Source organism: Erythranthe guttata, chromosome 3 (genome assembly GCF_056151865.1).
Source record: "Erythranthe guttata isolate IM_541 chromosome 3, IM_541, whole genome shotgun sequence".
Taxonomy (NCBI): Eukaryota; Viridiplantae; Streptophyta; class Magnoliopsida; order Lamiales; family Phrymaceae; genus Erythranthe; species Erythranthe guttata.
Window position 1 is genome coordinate 16,768,060 of NC_142535.1, and position 11,648 is coordinate 16,779,707.

General features: G+C 29.2%; 2 protein-coding genes across 2 annotated transcripts; both read right to left on the reverse strand.

Annotated features, from left to right (window-relative positions):
- Positions 1–4,145: 4,145 nt before the first annotated feature.
- GNA1 (glucose-6-phosphate acetyltransferase 1) lies at positions 4,146–5,419 on the reverse strand. The gene is made up of 2 exons (XM_012974016.2): positions 5,293–5,419; positions 4,146–4,743 (listed from the first exon to the last, which is right to left on the reverse strand). The coding sequence occupies exon 2, from the start codon at positions 4,720–4,722 to the stop codon at positions 4,249–4,251; it is 474 nt and encodes a 157-aa protein (XP_012829470.2). The 5' UTR covers positions 4,723–4,743; positions 5,293–5,419; the 3' UTR covers positions 4,146–4,248.
- Positions 5,420–6,635: 1,216 nt separating this feature from the next.
- Positions 6,636–7,400, reverse strand: LOC105950649 (abscisic stress-ripening protein 3). Its single transcript, XM_012974015.2, has 2 exons — positions 7,117–7,400; positions 6,636–6,830 (listed from the first exon to the last, which is right to left on the reverse strand). Exons 1-2 carry the CDS (start codon positions 7,312–7,314, stop codon positions 6,651–6,653), a joined length of 378 nt encoding a protein of 125 aa, XP_012829469.1. The 5' UTR covers positions 7,315–7,400; the 3' UTR covers positions 6,636–6,650.
- Between the last annotated feature and the right edge of the window lie 4,248 nt (positions 7,401–11,648).

Consider the following 11,648-nt stretch of genomic DNA (forward strand, 5'->3'; position numbering starts at 1 on the left):
AGTTTACCTCGTGTAAATGACCATGGTTTATTTATTTTTAATTAAAAAAAATAACATAATTAATCTTACTATAAAGTTAAAGCTTAGGACAATCCGTGGGACAACATTTTCATCTATGATAACATTTATTAGGGTCCTTTATTTGGTGCAACATGTGATGGGGTAGGTGTCTGATTTTTTTGGTCTCGTAAATGTTAAATTTAGTGAATTTCGTTGCGTGGTAAATCATGGTAAATTTATACACAATCATACGTATAAATGTGTGGATGACATAAGATTGTGTATGAAATATTTACACATGTACAATCAATTGCAAGTCCAGTATTTTATTACATGATAGACTTATTTTTTTGGGATTCGGTGGCAGCGTCCCCAGAAAAAAATTTAGGACATTTTTTACATTTATTTGGATTTGCAGCTAATTAATAAAAATAAGGTGGTCTAAATACAATTATAAGGATAATTTAATGGACCAAATTTTAAATGACCCTCTCAAAGGGGTGGACTTGCACATGTATACAATTTAGTTACTATCAAATATGGGTGGCAGTACAACTGAAAAATCGAGTTGTCTCGAACATTCTGCATAGCAAAATGTTGGTACAATTTGTTTTTTCGAGAATAATAATATAACTAAAATAAAATATTTTCGAAAAATTAATTCTCTCAATTTATCTTTAAGTAACATTTTAGCAAGATAAATGTATTTTACATAGTCTTTTTTTTAATCATTATATTATCCGTCCTTCAGCAACTTCAATGAATATTACTAAATAAAAAAATATTTGAAGACAAATACTAACTTTGGATGAATTAATATTTTATAGAAAATTAATTAAAATCCTAATAGAATAGGGAACATTCTTTTATAGCTATATAGAGTGATAGAGCCAATTGATAATTAGTAATTACAGCATATCCAGTTTAAAAGCTTAATCTAGATACAATGATTCATCAATTAAGAAAAACATACGAATCAAGAAATATAATTATAAGTATAATAAATAATTAGAAATACAAAATTTAAATCCACGTAAGTAAATCGGCCAACATTAGAAACATGAAGAGCCACGCGAGGTGTCCCGCTCGAAACACACGCGCTGATTTTCGTCGGTGGAAAGCAAAACGAAATATAATAAATAAATAAATGAAAAACTAATGGTCAATGTGTGGGGCCCACAGGAGCCAGTAGTAAATTCCACTAAGTATTTAGTCCACGCTGCGTTCTAGATCGCCCCTTGCCGACAGAAGCTAATCGCCCAGATCTAACGCCGTAGGATGAGCCACGTGTCACACAAAGTGGGCCCAGCGTTACAGCTAAGTGAAAAGACGAAGTTCGCCTGTCCCTTTCATTAGCTGTCCATCAATTTGTCGAGAGAGGTTCGATTTTTCATTTGTCATTTTTTCTAGGGTAAATTACAAACACACCCTAAGGTATAGTCAAATTACAAAAACACCCCTATTGTTTTAATAATTACAACTACCCCTCAACTCATCAAATTTAGTGGAATCTTCGATATTATATAGAATATTATCACTTTTGTACCCGTTTTATCCCATTGAAACTCTACATTATGAAGCAAGATGATCATAATATGTGATTTTTAGCTTGTATATATCAGTTTGTGGTGCATCGGAAACTGTATTTTTTACACAAAAATAGTACAAACTAGAGCACATTTCACGGAATCTAGATGACTATGTTGAATTTGGCATCATAAAGGTGGAGGTCTAAGAAAAAATCATAGTTGAGGGGGTATATGTAATTATCCAAACAAGAGGGGGGTTTCTGTAATTTGACCATACATCGGGGTGTTTGTAATTTACCCTTTTTCTATAATAATTATAAAAGAAAATCATAATAATTACGCTATTTTATTTAAAATTAATAATGAAGGGTTGGTAATGTATCAAAACTCTATATAATTTAATTGATTGTAAATATAAAATATTCGAAGATTAAGAAAATTTTAATGATGTGATTTTGTAATTTTAAAAATATACATATATAATATCATGAAAGATGACTGTATCCACGATACATTTTTGGTACAAACAAAGTATAAATTAATTAATTAAAATAATTGATTAAAATAGATTAAAAAACCCAAACAAAATCAAATCTTTAGAAAAATATTTCGTAGAAATTATGTTTATATATATATATATATATATATTAGGAGAAACATATGGTACTTTATTTAGTATATCGTAGTATTTAGTTTTATCTAATTGCAGGTGGATAGTGGGGAGTGGGGGCTGATCTTTCTTTTCAGTAAAAAAATGGGGCACATTTGCTATTAACTTATAGATAAGGGCTTCTCGAAAAATAAGGCGGGAAAAGGATATTAATAATGATAATTTCCCCTCTATAATTTTTTTACTCTTCATAAAATATTTAAATAAAAATACAGTTTTTTTTCTTTGTAAAATTAGAATGACAAATGAATTAAAAATGATTACACGATCCTAACTGAGCTTATGAGATGATTAGTATAATTAATACTGATAAAATAGTAAGGTGGATGGTCATTATCAATTTATTTAAGTATAGAAGATTTTTATTTTTATTTTTATTAATTTTGGTAAGAATAATGAATTTAAATATAATTGGAAGCTATCAAATAATAGAGTTTAGGAGTTAGGACAAATTTTGTGGTGACAGTCTGTTTAATATTGTAGAAATGCTTGTCTTCCTGGACCTCTGCCGACAATCATTCAGTCATGTGTGACAATTACAAAAAATATATATAAATAAATATATATATATATATATATATATATATATATATATATATATATATATATATATATATATATATATATATATATATATATATATATATATATATATATATATATATAATATAAACAATATTTATAATTTCCTTGTTATTTTATATAATTATATAAACCCTTTATTGTTTATTTATTTAATTATTGTGTGCCATATGCAACTTTTTTTTCTTCTTGTTATGGTAGTTTTATCACTAATCAATAATTCATTACAATATATAATTATTTAGTGAAAAATGCAATTTTAGTTAATTATTGAAATTAATAAAAAGGAATTAATTATATTTGTAAATAAAATAAATTAATGTAACATGGCCCAGAAAAGTAAAAGGAAGGTAAGAGAAGTTAATATTTCTGAAAAATAATGTCAGGAAATGCATGTTATATTGCTGCACCAAACAAATTACATAGAAGATTCTATCATTAATGAAACAACAGAAACTCCATCTGCTATCAACAAAATTAATATTTTATTTACCCTCATTAAATAATTACAAGGATTATCATAATTAACAAATTATTATACATATGCTGAAATTTTTATATTTTAAAAAAAAATAAAAAAAAAATAAGTTGGAAATAATAAAAATACAAAAAATAGAGACAAGTTCATCAAAAACGAAATTACATGACATTAAAAATAATTCATAGACCAACGTATTTATTGAAAATAGTTTGCAAAAAAATAAATAAATTTAATTAATTAAACAAACAGAAGTTGACAAGAGTTGGTAATTAATTAGTTAGAGAATTAGGTTAATAAAAAAGGACCATAATTTTCACCCACTGCCGGCCCTCATTTCTTATGGTTCCGGTCAAGTTCTGACTTAATCGGGGGTCTTTTCGTAAAATCACAAAAAACAATTTTCTTATCCTATTTTAATTATGTAGATAATTTATTAATGTAACAAAAATAAATAGTTATGGGCACAATTTTTAATAAGTTACTGGTCCAGCCCAACAAGAAACCATGACAAAAGTTATGGGCTCAATCTCATCCATTTATAAATACATCCTACTGTGGAACAACAGTTTTCATCCCAAATTCCGAAATTTCGATTTTTTTTTTTCTGATTTTATTTTATCGGAATTGAAATATATATGAGATTCCGATTTCCAATCAAATTAATTCCAACTATTTTATTAGGTATTTAATATTTAAGGTTACTCAAAATCGGATTTTCGGAATCCCGCGCCCGATAAAAAAAATTCCGATTTTGGAATAATTTTTTTCCTTCCAATTTTTTAAAAATTACGATTTCCGATTTTTCGATTTTTTTCAAACGGAATTGAAATTAGATTTTCACTGCCGAAAAGAAATCGGATTTTACTCTTCTTCCCTAAAGTGCTAATTCCGATATGATCGATCCCTAATTATACATCCAATCGAAAAAGACTCGAAACGAGCATCTCAGAAACATTGTCCAACAAAAAAAAAAAAAAAATCGATGATCAAATAAAGTACTTCACCATCTGAACTTCCTTCTGTTTAAAACCACACCTCTCGTAAAACGGCACATTATCAACGCTACAATCAAGAATCACCTTATAGCAACCAACCCCCCGAGCGTAATCCGAAAGAAACTCGATAACCTTCTTCCCTAATTTCTTACCTCTAACACTCGAATCCACCACCACATCTTCAACATGACCAACTTTGCCACAATTCCTTATAAACTTCTTCTCGATAAACACGCTCCCCGTGGCAACAATCTTGCCTAAATCTTTATCCTCTATCACACATATAAGATGGTCATCGCCACATTTAGCAATCTCGTGAAATCTCGCGTCGAACGCCTCGTTCGAGATGGCCCCACACACAGTCAGCTGTTGTAATAAGTCGATGAATCCCTTGTCCTTGTCCGATATTTCTAGCTTCCTAACTTCAAATACCGATTCTTCCGTCGGAGATTTTGCAGTTTGCATCTTTTTTCTCTCGGACAATAGCTAAATCAACATCAAACGAATCGACAAAATTAACGCAATTAAACGAACATCATAAAAAAAAACCCGATAAACGTGCTAGTTATCGCTCGTGAGTCGTGATTAAGTTATCAACATCAAACGAATCGAGAAAATAACGCAATTAAACGAACATCATCAAAAAAAAGAAAAAACCCGATAAACGTGCTAGTTATCGCTCGTGAGTCGTGATTAAGTTATACATCGATAATCAAAATCAAAGAAGACGATCTTTTTTTCCATTTGTCTGTGCCTACACTATATCTACTACAAAGTATTCAATTTCTTACAATCAGATTTTCAAACCAACAATCAGAAAATCCCCAAAACAGCACAGATTTCTGAGAATTAACAATGCGATAATTTTAATTAATCAAACAGATAATATTTGTTTACAGTTAAATTTAACAAACGAATTTGATCCCCAATTTGAATTGATTGAGAAAGGGGATATAATTAGGGCAATGATTATGTATCAAATACTTTACACAGAAAAAAAGGATCGAATTTCTATTTTAAGTGACTGGATCTAACCTTATTCAGATCATCGGAGAAAAATCGCCGTTGGTGTAAGAGCTGACCGTGAATTTTGTGACGAAGTTAGCTCCGGTTGTTTTTGAATTTTTTTTTTTTTGCAGCAGAAATTTAAAAAGGAAATTCGTGGAATTTTAATTGAATCTATAAAATTGGGCTTATTAGACTAAAATAATTAAAATATTTTGGATCCAGCACACCTAGAATAATTGAATTTGGTCCAATCCTTTTTTGTTGTTTTAGGCCCATTAATGGGTTTATCTTATTTTATTTTATATTAATAATTATTTTTTATTTTTTATTATTGAATTCAAACTTTAGAGTAATTTTAAAGAAATTCTAATGACATATTTGTATTTTTATTTTAAATTAATTATTATTATTAGTTTAATTTTTCATCTACTATTTTCCAGTATTTTAGATTTTTATTGCATACTAGTCCACGGTATGGAATTTTTTTATATTTAATTATAGCACACACACTAATGTGAATTTCTTTAATTTTAATTATTTTGTCCCGTCTAATTTAACTTTTTTTGATGCTATTTAGGTAATTTGAATTTTACAATTAATTATTTTAATATCGTGCAATATATTTTTCTAATACAATTTAATAATTATATATCTAAATATTCTTTCTTTTTGCGACGTTATTCCGTGCTAGTGTTGTTAATGTAATGTTTAATTATTTAATTAATCATAACTCATCTTATTAAATCACAAAAAAGGAAAAAAGAAAAAAAGATTAAAAAAAAAACAATTTATCTTCAAATTATGTATATCGACATCGACGCACGTGGAGAAACGTGAGTGGCTCCTCAATCTCTTTCATTTTGCCACGTTTTATTTCTTAATGATTTTATAGTTGATATCGTACTTTGATACGAAAAAAAAACGTGATTACTTTTTCCTTCTCATTTTGGGAATATAATCGATTAAAATCGTGTAATAATGTAGGTTTATTAATAGAAAATATAGAAGTCGCACATTAACTAGATAAGAACGTGACACAAAATAATGGCTACCATACAAATAAACCAAAAAATAATAAAAAATAAAAAATGAACATAAATAAAATAACCGGAAAAAAATCATTTACGGCACAAGAAAATACCGAAATTTGATTATAAATTGTAATTACCAGATGAAATACATTAAAACTTGGATCACACACTCCACACATAACTTACATGATATATTTCAAGAGAATATATAAATATATATATGCTCACTTCAAATTTATTATTTAGGGTATATAGTGGTTCACACATTAATATATATATATATATATATATATATATATATATATATATATATATATATATATATATATATATATATATGGTTGTCATTAATATTTAAAAAAGGTGGTGGTGTTTTCCCTCCGCCTTCTTTTTTTCTTCCTTTGCCTCTTTCTTCTCGTGATGCTCGTGGACGACGTAGCCACTTAACCCTGCTGCCACTGCAGTCGCCACCTCTTCCTCTATTTTGTGTCTGTGCTCGTTCTCCGGGTCCTTCTTCGCCTTGTGCTTCTCATGCTATATATATATATATATATATATATATATATATATATATATATATATATATATATATATATATATATATATAATCAAGAAATACTAAATATGTTATATATATCTTACGATCTATATATGTTAGTTGGAGATATAAATATTAAATAATGCACATCACTAACAGCTTAAGCTTCTGGTTACGATGTTTTCTAAAACTCTTTGAATTACAATAATAAAAAAGTAAATAAATAAGAATTAAATATAAAAATATATTAATATTCTGATTTTTGTAGAAATAATTACGTACCAAGGCAAAAGCACTTGCGGCGACGACTCCCATCTCGCCGAGGTGTTCCTTATGCTTGTGGCTCTTCTCTTCTTTCTCATATTTCTCGCGGTCGCCGGTTTCCGAGTGGACCGCCTCGACCTCCGTATTCTCCTCCTCCCCCTCCTTCTTGTGGTGGAAGAGGTGGTGGTGGTGGTGGTGATTCTCTTCTTCGGCCATGGCAAAGTAAATTATGAATAAATATTATGAGAAATGATGAATTATTACACTTGTTTGCCTTTTTAATATTGTGCATTAGGCTATTGAGTAGTGTGTGGTATTTATAGATTATTATATATTGTAATTAAATACGATATGATTCACACGATGTAACATATATAGATAAAACCTATTGGTAAATAGCTATTGGATCCTTTTTTTTTTTTTTTCGAAAAAAAGCTATTGGATCCTAGATTAATTAATTGAGATCCTAATTCTTGAAATCTTAGCTAACAAGAATATACTTAATAATTAATATTACTTGTACCAGGTAATTGACAGTGATTTGGGTTAGGCCCGTTCAATAATTTTAATAATATTGCATAGCTATAATTTAAAAATTTATATATGTTTTTTTGTTTTAATATAAAAAAAAGAATTTTGATCAAAGTCAATCAAAGAGTTGGATAGTAGTATATAAAATAGACACATTGAATTTTAAAAAAGGCTTTGGAAAAATCAAGTGTCGCTAGAAGAAGAAAAGGTATCATTTGAAATAATCAATGACCGTTAGTTATATTGAAAATTCAGTGCTTCGTTTGTTTATAAGACATCGTTTGGTTGTGGAGATTGACAATTATTGACTAAATAATTGAACTTTATTTAATGCTTGGTATCATTAATAGTTTGTTCGATCGATCCTGTAATATCATATTATCATAACTTATCTTATCTTTTAGAGGGTTTTTTTGCTGGACATTTCGAGAATAAAATACTCCCTCCATTCTATTTTAATTGTCTTTTTGGACTAATTCACACATATTAAGAAAACAAATAAATGTGCATGGATTATAGTAAAATCATAATAAAATAACTACAAAACCACTTTTATTAAATGTTTAACAATTAATTCTCTTAATAGTAATAAGGGCATAGTTAAAAAAAACACAATAAATATTTCATTGGAATCCTAAAGTGACAATTATTTTAAAATGAAATTAATTCTCTAGAAAGATAATTAAAATGGAATGGAGGGAGTAATTGGATTTTTGTTAAATTATATACTTTTATCTTAACTAATCTAATCTTAATAATCAAAGGGGACCTAATTAGACTCAATTGTCAGAAAAAAGGTGTAAATGTTATAAAATGAAAATAAGGGTAATGGCAAATAGGCCCATGACAAGGGCACTTAATTAAAATAGGGACATCTAATTTTTTTGTCTTTCAAATAAATTCAACCCATTCAAACTTATTTGCAAATAAGGAAAATCCCTTTATATATACCAAAATTACCCCCAATTCATTGATACCCAATTCAACAATTTCATGATTTACACCCCAATTTAGCCCAATTTCATCAATTAACCAATTTTAACCCAAATTTCAATTTTGACCCCAATTTTAACCCTAATTCTTATCAATTCCACCCATTATGCTCTAACATCTTTAATATTACACATTGACCCCGGATTTTAACAAATATATCACATTAAGCCCAAAACTTTTTTTTTTCAGAAAATAATTTTTTTTCTAAAATATTTTTTTTCCGGCCAGATTCCGGCGTTGACCGCCGGAGACCGCCGGTCTCCGGCGTTGAATTTATTTATTTATTTATTTTTTTTGAATTTTGTTTTCCTGAAATTACTGTGTCCGACAGTTAAATATCTGCCGGAGACAGTAATTTAGCAGCCAAGACAGTAAAATTAATTAAAATATTTTTTTAAGAAAAAAAAAAGTCAACGCCGGAATCTGGCCGAAAAAAAAAACAGTTCAGAAAAAAAATTATTTTCTGAAAAAAAAAAGTTTTGGGGGTTAATGTGATATATTTGTTTAAATCCGGGGTCAATGTGTTGTATTAAGGAAGTTAGAGCATAATGGGTGGAATTGTTAAGAATTATATTATTGAGGGTATTTTAGACTAAAGACATTGGGATGGGCTTAATTGAGAGACTACTTTTTTTGTGGATTAAAATGCATTTAAGTCCCATGTGATGGGCCTTTTTACGATTTGCCCATGAAAATAAATTTGTTCCCTAAATATCAAGTTTACAAGTGTACCATAACCCCACATCCTAAAATAAAATTATATATATTGTCTTTTTCAATTCGGAAATTCCTATCGATGACGAAGCCATAATTTCATAATAGGATGAACAACTTGTAAAAAAATGTAATTTTGGGTAGTGCCATAATGGTTTTTTTTTTCTTTTTAGATTTATCCGTAAATAATGAAAAATTAAAAAACCCATACTTATAAGTATCTCAAATTAATTTATCTGAAATTTTGAGTAGGTTGTCAAAATGATATTAATTGGACGAGTAGAGCAAACTACGATCATCCCTTGAGATATAGTCAAATTACGAAAAACCCCTTTTATTTGGGTAGTTACTGCCACCCATTTCTTTCAAATATTTTTACATAAAATTTATGTAATTCGGTTATTTACCGAACAAAATCATATACTCAGTTCGGTAAACGGGATGAAATGTTGGAGTATCAAAATTTCGGTTCCATTTTGCCGATTTAATATCCCTAAATTTACCTCTGGAGGGGTATTATTGTAAGATGATATATAGTTGAAGGAGGTGGTTGTATCTACCCAAACATGAGGAGATTTTTCATAATTTGACTGTTAGAATTTATTTCGTGTAGATATAAATTATTTGTGTCAGATTCAGTTTTTCGTTACTGTTGCGTGAAGTGTTGCACCAGTTCGTGAAGAGTTCGTAAAAACAAAAATAAACGAGACACAAATTTTAACGTGGTTCGAATACAATTGTACCCTACATCCACGGGGACCTGCAAATAAAATTTACTAATTTTTAGTTTTACGAATACAATAATAGGACTTAATCAAAATACAAAGACTCCCTCTTTGTTGACGCCGTTCTTGTATACTACGCTGAATTATAAATCTTCAATTTGCAGCACGTCCCTTGCTCCACACGGTTGAACTCCCTTCAACGCTGAATCCCTCAGTCGGCGGATCGATCTCCTCCTGAGATCTATTTAAGCCCCTCTCCCGAAGAACTGATCTTCTTTTTATATAGAAGAAGCAAACTTGTGATACTCCTTGAATCTTGATGTCTTCACCACAAAGCCTTGAAGCTGATATATTTTCTATGAAAATCACGTATCACGATGGAACAATAAAAACGAGAGAAAATAATATTTTCTATGTTAATTTTTCTCTCGATAAAAAGACTCTGGAAGAGCAACACAGAAAATAGAAAAAATTTCTCTCCAAAAAGCCGCACTCAATCACGTTGTGATGTCTTCCCTTTTATACGTGATTGAATCTTCCTGTACAAGAAAAATAATTAGGTTAAAGAGTCATGGTCAAGAAGGAAAAGGAATTTCATAATATAGAAAACTAAATATTTATTCTTTATCTAATCTAATTTCTACAATTAACAAAATACTAATTAATGAAAATAGATGAGAATCCGTAAGAGGAATTCTTGACTTTCATTCCTAATAGAAGACTCCTTATAATAAATAATTCTTAATTAATGACAAACAAGAAAAATATCAATATATAAAAGAAATCTCTTTCTCTTTCACAAATCACACGTATGTGTGTAATATATGCAAGAAGGAATTCTTCTTTCACAAGACTTCTACACAAGTCATTAAGTTAAGAATAAATCTTTTTAATTAATAAGATAGTTTCCTATATAAAAGAAACAATTAATGACAAATTAAAGAATTAGAGTAAATAAGGAGACTTCCCTTTTGTGTTTCACGGTACATAAGGACTTGTTGCACAAGTCTTTACTCATTCTTTGTTTATTAGAATCCAATTAGATTCTAACAATCTCCCCCTTTGTCATTGATTGATTCTAATAATTTTCTCCCCCTGAATAAAATGCCTGAAAATAAAACAATAGAGGATATAAGGAAACAATAAAACTAAAGATCATCCTCAGCATCAAAAGAACAGCTCATCACCATAATCTCTTTCAGCAACAAGAGTGGCATGAACTGCTGCAATAGCAAGTGCCATAGTTTCAGCAACTGTTCCCACAGTAGTGGCTTCGGCAGATGGTTCATAATGGAGTCAGCTCCCCCTGGCAGAGCTGAGTATTTTAAGCATATCTCTCTTAATAGAGATTCGATTTCGATGATTCAAAATGTTCCGAAAAGCCAACAGAAAATGCTACAAGTTTCGTATTTTGCATTTTCTGAAATTCGAACATTATCAGGTCCGAAACAGACATCGAAGTACAAACTCGTGAATTGCACGAAAAATCACCTACAACAAAAGTAAGATGGTTAATATTTTATCAATTCAAAACAACAATAAAATATTTAAAAACAACTCCCTTTCATCTTCTATGGCTAAGGAGTC